The sequence below is a fragment of the Nothoprocta perdicaria genome, unplaced genomic scaffold (assembly GCF_003342845.1).
Source record: "Nothoprocta perdicaria isolate Ctin4 unplaced genomic scaffold, notPer1 scaffold_304, whole genome shotgun sequence".
In the NCBI taxonomy this organism is placed as follows: Eukaryota; Metazoa; Chordata; class Aves; order Tinamiformes; family Tinamidae; genus Nothoprocta; species Nothoprocta perdicaria.
Window position 1 is genome coordinate 123,174 of NW_020455538.1, and position 14,956 is coordinate 138,129.

Genomic DNA, 14,956 nt, shown 5'->3' on the forward strand with positions numbered 1-14,956 from the left:
CCAAGTTTTGTCTTCCACAACCAAGGGCAAAAAGTTGGAGGCTGAAGCACAGCATGGGGATTGCTGAGCAGAACAGGCATTGCAGAGATTACTAGTTCATTGATGAAATCTTCTGCAACTACTGATGTAGACCACAGCTCTTAATTTTGGCATCACCTCTCATTCCACTCATTAGTGCATGCTGATTAAAATACAGAAGCACTTCAACATTCTGCAACCCTTTTGCTCACAGCTGGTACTGATAGAAGTGTTTCCGAAATTTCATATATTTCTGCTGAGAAATGAAAACATCCTCTAATTTTTGAGCAATATGGAAGGGTCACTTGAGGGTGACATTTTTATTTATAAAGAAACACTGTAAATAATTACTGTAAACTTCTTAGACATTTCTGTATTCAGGAATATGAAAAACTAATTGCTAATGACTGGGAATCAAATCATGTTTTTAGCACCTTTACAATATTCTCCCAAAATAATTGCAATTTATCATATAATTAGTTGACTTGAAATCCATATTCAGGAACAGTGAACAATCAGTTTGTTGGAGTAACTGTCCATAGCTTGCTGGACACTAGCAAGGCTTCCCATGAACTGCTGCCCATGGTTAGAAAGTAGTGGTTGTTTCTCAGATAGCATAAGGTTGTGCCAAAGTATCTACTACTAGGGTAGCAAAGGGGCTTGCAAGGGTGTCCTCAAAGGCAAAGTGGTGAGGGGGGGTTTCAGGCTCCCCAGGGTCATAAGGGAGAGCACAGGAGCTGAGCAGTGTGGGACGTAAAGATGAAGGGTCATGTCTGCAGGAGGCACAAACAGATTGGATCGTAATGGGTTTATGACCTGGAAAGACCAGGATCTGAGAAACAGGAGTGGGAAAGAGCAAGTAGAGTTGGAGACAGGCCTCAATGTGGCAGATAGATGAAGATGCTTGTGAAGCAGTGGCAGAAGAGAAGCTGTGTGAAGATGGAACCTGCAGTGCTCTGGGATTTCAGCACTAGATTATGTTGTTGCATATAGGTAGCTCAAAGCAAAAAGGTTCATGACAAACAACTGATAAAAAAGCTTTTTTTCTTAAGTCATTGTACCTTTCTGATATGTTTGATTTCCTTCACAGAGCTATTGGCTATATAATGTCTACGTTGTTCTACCCAATCGTCACCTTCCTACTCATTGCAATTTGTATTTCCTACTGGGCTGTGACAGCTGTGTATCCTTCTGCCTGTGTATCTGTCTGGAGAGGTCTCCTGCTCCACAAGACCAGGGAGTGCTCTGCTCTATCACCTTAACCAACCAGTATCAGGAGGGCTCTTGTTCTGCTAACGCAGAATTGTTCCTCACTACACATTTGGGCGTGATGTACAAATCTGACAGTGGATCTTCATTTAGATAAACTGGACTGAAATTTGTGCTAGGGCAGGGGGAATTGTATAAGGCTCTATGTACTACCTAAGGCTGGCTTTAAGGGATAAAATAGGGGCCTACGCAAAGAGTGAATATGGCTTTTACAGTACTGCATGTACTACAGGCCCCATGTTCATGCTCTCTGATTTAGCTGGGGAAGCTTCAGGTGATTTTTTTGCTCAGAAAAGTTAAAAGAAAGGAATGAGAGAGGACTGAGTCCTCACAGCAACAGCCACCAACTGTTTGTTCCTGGGATGGCAAGGAAGGGCATTTTGCTTTCTGAAAACAATTTGTTTTTCTTTCATGTGCAAAGATGCTCAGCTATTGCTGTGCAGGACAGTGTAATCTTACCTTGTGCTTTGTGTCTGCTTCCACTAAAACATGAACTTATAAAGCCGCACTGAGTGATGTGCCTCACCATAGCTGGATATGTAGGAGAGGTTGAGGCAACTTGCAGGGTGATTCCCCTTGCCTGTTCTGGGCAGGAACTACCATAGTTCAGAGGTGGAATTTGCTTTAGTTTTCCAAATAATGGGAGAATTCAGTCTGTTCTGTCGTATAAATCTCCGCCTAACAAGAGTAGTTTTCGTATTATCTGCATAAGTTCTGTAAGTTCTTTAGAGCTCCTGATTTCCCACTGCAGAATCTTAAGATGTCCGAAGTCTGCAGTTCTGTGGTTCTTCCTTAAAATCTTTCCTTCAGTTTTCTGGCTACATCAGGAGAGCCAGTGTATAAGGTAATGGCTAATCAAACACTGTGCAAGTATGCAAACCTGAGCTGTGACCCAGAGGTAAGTGTGAACTGTCTTAGGAGGAAGCTATATACTAATAGTTATATATACTGTATATACGTATATCTGGTATATACATATAGTATATATACATAGTATATTATACATGCTATATACTAGTAGTTCTGTTTTACAGGCTGAAAAAGAGACACAGATAAACCTTTTTTTAATTGTTTTCAGGAGTGTTCTCAAATTCTTGAGGCTTCTGTTTTGGGGTCTGTGAAAGGCAATGGATGATTTTAAAAGCTGAGCCTCAAATCTATCCAAGGACAAGCCATATTTTAGATACAGAGACCCAAGTAACTATTGGGATTTTCTCAGCACAGCAGTGGCCTTTATGAAGGTCCAAGATGTTTGTCTTTTTTTCAATTAAATATTATGACTTAACTGTGGGATTGAATTCAARTATTTTTTGAGTACTGTAAGTATTTGTGAAATGTTATATCAGTACATTTATCTTTAGACTTAAATGTCAATAAAATGCTATATGTAAATATATATTCAACAGAATGCTATAGTATCCACATTCCAAACAGTTCCCAACTCTGCTGATGCCTGAAAAATGAAAAAGAGAGGGTTTAGAAATGGACTATTGTCATTTCATTGTGTATTCTGGGCAAATACATGATATAAACAACAGAAATAGGAAAACTTAATTCAACTTTAGAGATGATTGCATTTTTAATACTTTGAGATGTGTAAGGGAATGTCATAGCTCAGCTGATTTCAGTTCAGAAATGGTGATTTACCAAAGCTGCAGATTTGGCCTCTGTTTTTTAAACAAATAATATTTTTACTTTAATTTTTCCTTTAATGAAACTGAGAAGTTTAGGTATCTTAGAAGCAGATTTCTGAAATTGAAGTTCCATTTGTATAGGTTCCAGGCAGAGCTCTGGTGATATTTAAGGTATATGTGGTGAACAGACCTGCTTACAAACTGCATAGTTCAAAGTTCAGAACCTGCCTATCGTATTAATATGAACCTTTACATATATGAATAGTTTAAAATCTATTGGAGTGCAGTGTTGAAACAAAAAAAAATGTAATTTATATTAAGCCACTAAACTTCAGAGACTTTTTTTCAGAAAATTCATTGCTATTATTATGTTGGTTTTTTTTTTTCTTTCTATACAGACTTTCAACAAAACCAACGTGACCAAACTCTGTCCAGGTGCTCAATGTACTTTTGCATTTTATGGAGGAGAAAGCCTGTACCATAAATATATCTTCATCTTTCAGTTAGCCAATGCCTTTGTCTTTCTTTGGCTGGTGAACTTTGCAATTGCACTGGGTCAGTGTACCCTTGCTGGTGCCTTTGCCTCTTACTACTGGGCCTTTAGGAAACCTGCTGATATTCCACTGTGGCCACTCTTCTCTTCATTTGGCCGAGCGATACGGTAAGATTGTGAAGCTGGCTGTGACTCTTGTCATTTCCTAAAATTGCTCTTTGTACACTTAGGAAAAGAGGGCCTAAAATAACAAATGGCGATGATTAGGTGGCAGTGGTAGGGGCACAGCATTTCAACCTAGAGGTAATGTCCTGACTCATTAAGTACATAGTCTAATGGTTTACTAGTTTGCTAATTACAGCTAAGCTGCAAACTTTCATGTAGTTTTAAGAGTAGTGTAACTATAACCAGCTTTTGGTTAGCATTCCATAGATAAGGACTCTTAGATAGTCATGCTGTGCACTGTAGGCAGCCCTCACTACAAAGAGCACCTTTACGCCTTGGCACAGGCTTTGGATGGATATTAGGGATGTCTGCTGTTGGCAGGGAATTGTTGTAACACCTAAAGTGTAATTGGAATGCTGCTGTGAATGCTAACCACTAAATAGCATTTATTTTGCATTAGGTACCATACAGGTTCACTGGCGTTTGGAGCCTTAATTCTTGCAATTGTCCAACTTGTTAGAGTAATCTTGGAGTACTTGGATCACAAACTGAAAGGTGAGATTTATGAATCTGCCCTAAGTTACTACAACTCATTTGACAGATAGTTTCCTTTGTTTTCCAGGATGGTTTTTCAGCTATGACTATCTGAAGAGCCAAATCCAGCATCGTTAYTAACCATTGCAGTTGTATTAGAAACTAATGAATCTCAGTTAATATACCTGAATCAAGTATATATCCTTGAGAGCTTAATGTAAATGTTCAAGCAGGACTTGAATCCAATTTAAATGAATGATAGTGAGCTACATTTTGTTGTGAAGGAGAGTCCATGCCTAGAAAAAGAGAAATAATGTTTCTGCTTTTGCTGCAATTCAGAATTTCCTTCTGCATGTCTTTCTATGTTCTGCAGTCTGTTCGTGAGTTCTTTATGTGCTATGCTCTCTTTTTTTTTAGGCACACAAAACTCCTTCACTAGATTTCTACTCTGCTGCCTCAAATGCTGTTTCTGGTGTTTGGAAAAATTTATAAAATTTATAAACAGAAATGCCTACATCATGGTATGTATTTTCTTTCTCAGCGTGTGATCTCCCCTGTTTAGGGCACTAAAATACTCTAGCCATTGATGGTTGGTCAACAGCCAGTGGTTGTCTGAGTCTGCTGAATAAATGATAGGATTTAAGTCCATTTTCAGGAAGTGCGTGTGTKCCTTGCACAAGAATGTGAGATTTTTTTTTTTCCTTACAAACTCAGGCTCTCCTTTTGCCTGCACCTGTTGTCCCTCATACTCTCTCATCCCCCCAGATAAGTGGGAAGGGATGGCATCCCTTATATATATATAAAAATACTTAACTTTCCCTCAGAATCAGCAGTTCAAATCTTGATTCCAACAAGTGAGCTGGCTTGTTTCATATTGCATATTGAAGCACTTTAACACTTCTGTTAAAAGACAGCATTTTAGATAAGGAAGACAGTAGGCAGATGGTGTCTGTATGGAAGCCATGAGCATGCTAGAAGCTTTTCTGAAATAACTCTAACTGGCCTTCAGAAGAGAATTTTCAGGTTTTCACCTACATAAATAGACACAGATTTCAGACAGAGATGTCATTATTTGAAGCAGTGTAAGTGAAGGAATTTTACAGTCACAGATCTGTTTTCTCAGAGGTTGCTGTAATGGGTCCATTAATCTCATTTTCGCACAAAAAAAAGTGTTTCCAATTACTGCAGTCCTCAAGAGAAAAGCTCTTTTTGATAGCCCTGTTTGCAGTAGGCAAAACTACTGTATTATTATCAGAACTCCAAAGAACTATGTTAATTCATCTTATCCTTGAGGACACTAGTCCAGAAATTAAAAAAAAAAAAAAAAAAAAAAAGATTTCTGAATAACTTGACCTGGCTTACTCTTTGGTAGTGGAACTCCTCTGACTGCACTGATGTCAGTGCTAGTATTCCTTATTTCTTCTTAGGGAGAGCAGAGTCTGGTTCAAGAAGACAAGCTAAAACAGGTCAACTGTCTTTTATCTGTTTCCTGTACCTGTTTCCTTTTGCTGTCTATAAATTCAGTGTGAGCAACAAGCAGAGCAGAAGGAGTCCTCAGCAATAACTCACTTGTACTCTGCTCTGCTGCCTGCAGATCTCAAGGTGTAACATGCTCACCCCCAGGTGCTTTGGAGAGGGAAGATGGATGACATTCTTTCAAGGCTCTGTCTTTCTCATTAAGATTAGAGAGAACTTTGTGTTACATTTAGTCAAATTCAGTCAAGCTACCCAAATTAGTTAAAATACTTAYCAAGCAACTACTGTTATTTTGCAGATTGCCATATATGGAAAAAACTTCTGCACCTCAGCAAAGGAGGCATTCTACCTGCTCATGCGTAACGTGGTGAGGTAAGGTACCATATCCCCATCTTGCTGTGGCAGGATTTCCTGCTATTGCACTCTGGGGACACACTTATTTCCTCTTCCACCTCTGCTCTGAAAATTAAACTGGTTCTGCTTTCAGAAATGTCCCTCCCTTCTAATGGCCAGTGTGTTTCAACAAGCTGTCCAGCAGAGCAACCCAGGCAGAGCTGGCCTGATTCAGCAGACCATCTTGTTAAGATCACTCTTTTATAATCATCAGCACCCTTGTAGAATGTAATGAGGTCTACAGGTACATGTCAGTGGGTACATCATCTACTATTTGTGTGTTTCTTGAGCTTTGGTCCATTTGTTTTCTTCTGAAAAGGAAAATGGAAAGACCTAAACATCAGATTTGTCCCAGAAAACCTATGAGGTATCAGARAGCAGCAAGAGGGGAACACTTTGCTTTCAAAACCGATGTCTTTAATATATACAATAGCCAGATCTCTCCTAGTTCAGGGAACTGTCCAACACTTTCCCCCACTACCAAGGCTGCTGCCAAGCTCCTTGTTCTCTGCAGTGCTTTCCTCCTTAGCTTGCAGCTCTTTCCAAAATACAGTAAGATCAAAAAGCACAGGTTCAGTAGTTCAAATTGTTTAGTGAAGGACTGGGAGGAGGAAGGATTCTGAAAGAGTAATATGAGGCAGGAAAGAACTAGACATCCACTGTGTCTGCAGAATCTGTGTCAGAGCAGAGGCGTCCACACCATGCAGTGCTGGTGCAGTGGGGAGCAGCTCAGCCTTCCAGTCCTGTGCACTTCTGCTCCTCCTCTGTGAGCAGTAGCTAAGAAACAGACACTTGATTCTGTTGTTTTCAAAGGAGATTTTTCTTATCTTGTATATTTTGACTGTGACTCTTAACTCTTAACAGGTTAATGGTAATTTGTTTTATTTAGTGTTTGCTACTCACTTATCTTTCCTGATAGTCAGTGCTGGATCTCAGCAGTAGAGCAGCCTTCAGCACTGCCAAGAGGGTGGCAATAGCCCATTTTCCATGCCATTATTTACCTCCAGTTCTGATGAAACAGTCTAGTTGGATTTTGAGCAGAGACTCTTTGCAAAAAGTGTGTGTTTCACCYCTCTTCCTTACCTCTCCTTTGCTGTTGCTTTCAGTGAGAGCTGGACAGTGCAGAATTGTTGCTAAACTTTTTGTTCATCTGGGACTGCCTCTGCCTTGAGATCTTCCACCTGTGGGATTGTGCAACGACATCTCAAAACAGTTGTGTGCATTTGGCATATCCTGGGGCAATGACATGTGGCCAGGTGGCACCAAGAGACACCCGCACAAACAGCGCGCTCTGTTTCGATGGCCTCCCGTGGGCTGGTCTCTCTCTGACCCTTTCTAAACCTTTAGAAAGTCATACTTTAAGGATGTTTRTTTAACCAGTAGGGTCAATAAGCACTCTTCAAGTGCTGTCAGCAGTYTTGCTTCCTTAAGGCTTCCTCAACAAGAGGATCAGTGCTTCGTTTCCTGATGGGCACTAGGCTACCACCTAGCCCTACTCAATATTACTTTGCTGCATTGCTTTATTATGAGTCTCGGAAATCAGCAGAAGACAATTCCTGATTACATTTTGCAAATTAGCCATAGTTTTAAAGAAAAAGAATACGAATGTCTGATTTGTGATGTTTGTGTATGATTTGTCCTTTGCTGAACAGAGTTGCAGTTCTGGACAAAGTTACAGACTTTCTTTTATTCCTGGGGAAAATTCTCGTTGCTGGTGGTGTAGGTAAGTTTAACTGGTTCTTCTCAGATGGTTTGGTTTTTTTTCTGGTACCCGCAAGTTTGCCATGTCCGCATGTGTTCAGTTAAGGGCTGGAGATTCTTGTGGGTTTGACTGTTCAGGACGCTGTTCCTGTGCCCAAGGGTTTACAAGGCTGCACCGGGAAGCATGTTGTTCTTTTCTTTTTCCAGCTCTTCTTGTGTGCTCTCAGCAGTATCTCTCCCATAGTTGTTTTTGCTGTTCTTGCACACGCTGCTGGCGTGGGAGCCACTGCACAGCACTCTGAGACGCGAGTGCAGCTGCAGCCAGCCCTGTCCAGCAGCTCTGCTGCACGCAAGGCCGTGCAGGACTACAGCAGCGGCGCCCCGAGCTCCGCTGGGTGCCAGCCCCTTCAAAAGATCCTCCTCGCTCCAGGAAAGAGAGCGACAAAACTTTCCTAACATCCTTACCTTTTTTTTTTTTTTTTTTTGGTTATGATGGTTATGAGGGAATATCAGAGTATAGTATTCATAGTTTGCTGGGGCAGAAATTGATTTTTAAAAATAAAGCACTTGCAGAAATTCAAGTTGGCAGTATTCCCTTCAAACTGTGCTAAATTGTCAAGGCAACTTTAACACATTATTCTGCTAGTRCTAGTAGCCATGTTTGGTATTCGGTATACAGAAAGAATTACAAATGGATTCTGTTTTTACCAAAAGTTGTAAATTTGCACTAAGACCACATCTAAAATGTTGTATCATTAATGCAGAATGACTCTCAAACTGAAACAAACTTGATTTGAAACTTATTTTGTGATATAAGCCTTGAAATACTGAAAGTAATTAATATATTTTTCCTCTTCAAGGATAATTTCTTTGGCTGTTTCTGTTTAGATGCATTTTTCTGCTATATATTTATTTTTGTCTTTATCCATAGCACAACGTTTCTCTATTTAATCTGAAAAGAGTTAAATATTTTGTCAGGTAATAAAAGTTAAAAAGCAGAATTCTATTTGCTTACCTTTGTTTATTTTAGAAAAGGTCCACCCAAATGTCTTTGATATTATCCCACATTATTGTCTTATCATTGTTTGTTAATTGTGTTATTAACTACAGCAGAGTGGCGATTTAAAACGATTAAAATATTTCTGGCTCTGAGAGTATTTTTATGATAACTCATTCTTTTACATCTCATTCTGTTAGGCCCTTGTATAGTCTGGCCTTGGATGCCCTTTCTGTTATTTTTTCTCACCCTTTCTGCAGGAGTGGGGTGCCCCAGAGTGACACATGTTCTGTATGTTCTCTGTGTTCTGTGCTTCTTGCAGGTGTGCTCGCCTTCTTCTTCTTCACTCAGCGAATACCGATATTTGCCAAGGAAGCACCAACATTGAACTACTACTGGGTGCCCTTGCTGGTAGGTCGCTCAGCCTTCATTGCCCTTGTTTGCCCCAACCCTGCTGGCAGTTGGAGGTGCTCGAGGAACATGTTGGTGACAGTGTCTCTGTCCCCTCCGGCTGTGCCCACAGACCTGCAGAACTGTTGGATGTCATCCTCACGGTGGTGAGGCACTGACTACGGTGCGCCTTCTGATGGGAGAGGCCTGGGGGCAATTCTTTCACCTTTGGAGTCCACGTAGGTGCAGAGCATCTCTGGAAGAGGAGTCTTTTAGAGGACCATTGTGAAGGAGCTCRATGTTTCTGAGATATATTCTGTATGGAGTTGACATGGCCCCTGTTCATCAGCTTAAAATAAAAACAGCAGCTGCTTTGTTAGAAGTCCAAGATGCCTCTCCACAGCAGAAACCCTACACAGAATTGTAGAACTGCATTAAACCTTCCCAGATTTTCTTAGCAGATGGGGATCCTGATTTGTGGCARTTTTTAGCACACAGGTGCCAAAGTAACATGTGGTTTTATTGTGGTTTGTTTTTGTAGACTGTCATCATCGGCTCCTACTTGGTTGCACACGGATTCTTCAGTGTCTATGCAATGTGTGTTGACACACTTTTCCTCTGCTTTTGTAAGTACAAAGTTTTCTTTTATGAATTCCCGCAGGTTGCAGGAAAAGGAACTGACAGGGCAGTTTCTTACTTTGCTTCCCTTTCCCCCCAGTCTGCTAACATGTCACCAGGAATTGCTTCTGCTTTTCACACTGACTCCTTGATGCATGTCTGAGCGCAGAGGTGTGTTCAGATACCCTTAATTTCAGTAGTGGGAGGTGGCTGTGATTCACTGGAGCAGCTGGCTTTGTTTTCAGAACTTTCTCTAATAATTTGCTTCTGGATGCTTTGTAAAGGGTAACAACACTCAAACTTAAATTGGCTAAACTATTGGATGAATACTTCTGTATACTCCCCAACTCTCAGATTTTTTTTTAAGATGATTAAAASATATTACCTTTTTAATTATGAAACATATAGAAAATATAAGGGTTATTTCTTTGTACCAGTCACACATAAGTGTGATGCCAGACTCACTTATTGATTCAAGACTCACTTATGTTATCAGAGAAAACTGAAAACAAATGTGTAGTTGAGAGTGACCTCAGATTTATCTCGAATTAAGAAGTTTGGTTCTAAAGAAACATAAATACTGGCAGATGCAACAAAAGTGCGTCTCCAAGAAATCAGCTAAAATGGCAATAAATAAATGATCACTCGTGATACTTCAAATAGAAAGGAATTTAGCAAACTGGCAGAATACAGAAAGCTTACTGTTTTCTTGGTACCCAGAAATTACCAAGTATTCTTTTCTGTTTATGCCATAGATGCATGTAGTTGGTTTATAGGCATTTAGGATTGAAAGTGATGGCAGGGATTAGACAGACCGCGTCTTATGCTGAGGTGTTGCAGGGAGCCAGGGCAGTGTTGTTGGCGGGTGTTGCAGGAGCATATGAAAAGGAAAATGTTGCCACAGACTTCCTTGCCTCTCTAAACTGGGAGAATGTCCAGGACGGAGCTGGCCATGCAGGTGGCACCACAGGCTGATGATGTAGAAATCAGCATTATACATACCTTTTGCAAAAATGGCTCTACCGTGGATAGCTGTACAGCAGAGTCCAGTGTGGTGTGAGCAGAACGGTGCATTGTGCTTTTCCAGAGCAGAGGGAAGTCCTGGCACCAAAGCAGCCTGTTACACATCAGGTGAGGCAAAYGGTGTGTCTGTGCATCTGGTTGGGGACAATAGCACTCTGTTCAGAGGTGCTGCTGTGGGGATATATAAGGAATTTTCCTCTACCGGTGACTCTGGGCAGTTGCCTTCAGCCCGCGCCTGCACTGCAGCCTCATGTGCCTGCAGCCTCCCTCCAGGACAAGGCCCTTGCCTGCACGGTGGCCTGGTTAGGAGCTGGGTGATCTAGCTACGACCTTATGTAAGAAAAAGGGAGCATGCACATGTCACTCTTCTCAGCTCATACTGTTTTACTTCCCATGCATCATTCGGTAATGGTCAGAAGATCATATAGCTATTGTGCACCCCATCTCATCACATTTTCTAAAGAACTTCTTAGGCAGTGGGAAAGGATCCACTTTTCTAAAGTGCATAAATCCAAAGCTCTCTTTGGGACAAATTTTCCAGCAATGAGCAGCCAAAATGCTGAGCTTCTTTGGGAAGTCTGGCTACCAGTCTGGATACATGAGCCTTTCTGAGAACTTCCAGTACTGCTGCCAAACCAAAGAACTGGGAGACTAAAACAGGTATTTCTGTCATTTTAAAATAGCTGGGTGTGTGTTGCTGTGAAAAGTTTTGTGAAAAGTTTTCTCGAGTTTGAAAGAATAAAAATTCTATGATGTCCTTTGGCAGCTTAACAATACGGCTAAATTGTCATTTGGTATTTTCTAATGTTGGTTCTTTTGCCTCTTCAATTCTCTCTCCTCTCCTTCCATTTTGCTGTGTGTCTGGCTGCACTGCTGCTTGCTCTTTTGGCTGATGAAAATTCAGGTGAAGACCTGGAAAGAAATGATGGATCTACAGCAAAGCCCTACTTCATGTCGGCTAGCCTTCACCGGATCCTGGGAAAGAAGGAACTAAGCCCGAAGAAGGCAGTGGGATAATGTGCAGTAAACCTCAACATCACAAGAGTGTCACTTTTAAGCAACACATGTACAAAGTAGGCAAAAGTAAAAACTGTAAATGATGCTTCTGGTTAATGGGTGATTCTTTTTCCTTTTACTTCTATCTATAAAAAATGAGCAACATGGATAACAGTTAACTAGATAACTATATTCTTAAACTAACAGCTGTGAAACAAGGCCACATTTTAGTTTATAGAGTGCCTGTCAAAAGGAAAATGTAAATTTGAAGCTTTTTTAAGTCTATAATGAATAATGTTTTAATAACTTTTTTAACACAATTTGCTGCATCAAAGAACAGCATTTTTGATAACGTTTCTTTTTATAAGTGTATATTTGTAAAAGATATTCAGGCAATTTTCTGAAAGCACTACCCTATAACCTAATTAGCCATAAAAATAGTTTGAGAATTTCTATTTAACCAGCAGATGGTACTAAATTTGTAAATATGGTGCTATGATTGTATTTTTTGTACAAGCTGGTTCACAGCCATTTAAACTGTGATAATACATGCATTAATGATTCCCTACACTGGAAAACATGGTAATGTTTTAATCACATCCACAACTGTGTATTTTAAGGAACAAAGGAYGGTACCCTGTAGACCCAAAGAAGATGGCCAGACAAGACCACAGTGGATGGCACTTAAAGTGAAGTTTTCTGTGAAGTGTGTTTAACAGGTGATATAAGTGAGGGAAGGTCCCATTGCATTTAATATGATTTGTGGCTCACACAAATGAGGTTTCATCTGGTAAAAGATGGCAAATGTATTGTTTTCAGATGATATGTATGAGAGATGTCCTTGTTTTAATGTCCCCATCTCTAGTGACTCTCTGATTATTATCTGCATTACAAGAAAGTTGCGCTTTGCTAAAAGGAAAATCAAATGCAGCTTTTCTCAGAGGAAAGCCTTRGCTCTACGTGTGCACACAGGTCCCATTGCCTCAGCCAGCTCAGAAGGGCTTCCTAGAGACACTGCAACGACCAAGCTGATGCCAAAGGCAAAGCACGTGTTCTTAGGTCTCCAAACACTCAGCGGCTCCAGCAGTAATGTATTGGGTAAGAAACAGAACCAGATCCTCTGATGACACAGGATTATATCACTGATGAAAGATGCTCCAAATGATTGAGTATGCTTTTAGATTATTGAAGTTGCCTGATTATTAAAGTATCAATATAAATCACACTAATCTTCTGTACAGATCTATAAACCCCCTTAGATTCAACTGTTATCAAGGTYAGTGACAGTTCTGCTCAGAGGAAAAGCAACTCTGTATTGCAGTGTTAAAAAGAGCAGTACCTAAGTCCTTAAGCCTGAGAAAATGAAAGATGTTTTTCAAGACTGTTATTTCCATGAGCTGAACTGCAGATGTTTTACTGCAGTAATGCGTGCCAGAGCCCCTGTCCCCAGTTTTCATGGGTTCTGTGGTACTAAACAAGGACATTAATTTAGTCCGCTTTTCAGGAGCAGCATATTCTTCCCAGATCTACTGTTACAGAAATTCAGCTCTTAGAAATGTTTTTTTTTTTTAGCCCAGGTTATCCATAGATACCACAAAGAGAAAGGCAAGTTCTACTCCAGTTGATTAACTTCAGATGTTGGGGGAAAATTTACTGCCAGCTCACAACCCAGAGTGATATTGCATTTGTGACTCCAGTCTGTGATCATTTTATTTGCAACAAAAGCARAAAGCCTCTCCCTTGTGCTGCTTCTCTGGGGCACTGGTAATGCCCCAGTGCTCCATGCATTTGAAGTCCTGGACAGGTAGGACCTCCTGAGCCTGCAAGCTGTAGCATTAGTGACAGAACACTGATGGGCTTCTGTCCAGGGAGCCCCGTAGCTCTTCTGAAGCAGAAATGGGGGACTTAGGACTTAAACAGCATAAGATAAAGGCATACAGCTTCAAACGAAGCTAGTGATTTTGGACATCTTCATTTTTGAGAACCCTTTTGCAATACCTTAGAGTAAACCTGACTTCCAGAAAGGGCTGAACCTGCCTTCCAAAAATCAGGTGCTTCACTGAGGAGTAGAAGATTTTCCACCATTGTCATCATTCCCATCTAATCATGTGCATGATGCTGAATATTAACCTCCTAAAATACTAATCTATTCTGAGTAATGAATCAACAATTTGGGGGAAGTTTGTGCCACCTTTTCATGATTTAGAAGTTGCTGGACTATGAGTCCCGTCCAAGCTCCGATGTAATTCTGATTGACTGCTGTCCAGTTAGTTTGCAGTTGAGAAACTGCTTTAAGAAATACATATTTCTCTACTGGATTTGAGTGTTTTACTGGGGGAAAAAAGTGTATTTCTGAATACAGTGTGCTTTTTGTCTTATGAATGTAACCATAGAGTTTATTAGGAATATAACATAATAGAAATAGTATAAAGTTATTTGATTAGAAGACTTTTGTAACAAACCTATGCATTTGCTAAATAATTTCTAAAAGTCAAAGTTTTAAACAGCATTATTATTTATATATAGTAAATATATATATAAATATATATATATATATATAAATTGTTCCACTCATTATTTTGTGAAAATTGTTCAGAATGTAAGTGGTCCACATTTTTGAGAAGAAAATTTAAAAGCCATTTACTTAATGATATAGTTGAGAACTGTGAAAATACAAAGCAATATCATGTAAATTTTGTAGTCAGTAAAGTGAATACATAAATTGTAATAATTTAGTAAAATTGGCTTTTAAAAATTGCTAGGAAACAAGTAGAAATTAATGCAAGTATTTACTTGTAAAAGAGTCACTTTAAATRTTTTAAGACCAATGTACAGTGGTTGCTAACTAATCCTGTGTGTGTCAGCTAACTTACAGCACAGGTACTAAAAGTGAGATGTATGGATTTGGACCTTCGTTTGTTTACTTGACTTAGTATAAAATCGTAGATTCTGTTCTTCACTTTACCTAGTGGAACRCGGGCTAGGTAGGTCACAGTAGAAGACGCTATATCCACTTTGGTGCTGAGTCCTGGAGCATCAGTGACCAAACGCTGTTGATGCCATCATGGGACTGTGCGGTGCCAAGAGCTTGTCCTGCTCTGCATGTGCAGCGCAGCAAAGCCCAAGGCTACGACCGTGCCCAGCACCAGGGCAGCACAGCACTAGAGCTGCACGGCCCTGGGCAACGCTAGAGCAGCATGGCCATGGCCCGCACTAGAGCCGCACGGCCATGGCCAACACTAGAGCAGA

At 40.3% G+C, this 14,956-nt stretch overlaps 1 protein-coding gene across 1 annotated transcript in view; it reads left to right on the top strand.

The window, feature by feature from the left end:
• Positions 1-13,984, top strand: part of SLC44A5 (solute carrier family 44 member 5) — a 77,676-nt gene extending 63,692 nt beyond the window's left edge. The window contains exons 13-22 of the mRNA XM_026042469.1: positions 1,109-1,201; positions 2,098-2,185; positions 3,320-3,582; positions 4,040-4,134; positions 4,531-4,634; positions 5,888-5,961; positions 7,635-7,705; positions 9,003-9,091; positions 9,612-9,696; positions 11,616-13,984. Coding sequence (XP_025898254.1) covers positions 1,109-1,201; positions 2,098-2,185; positions 3,320-3,582; positions 4,040-4,134; positions 4,531-4,634; positions 5,888-5,961; positions 7,635-7,705; positions 9,003-9,091; positions 9,612-9,696; positions 11,616-11,728 — 1,075 coding nt within the window. The 3' untranslated portion in view covers positions 11,729-13,984. The remainder of the gene's footprint in view (positions 1-1,108; positions 1,202-2,097; positions 2,186-3,319; positions 3,583-4,039; positions 4,135-4,530; positions 4,635-5,887; positions 5,962-7,634; positions 7,706-9,002; positions 9,092-9,611; positions 9,697-11,615) is intronic.
• Positions 13,985-14,956: the final 972 nt, after the last annotated feature.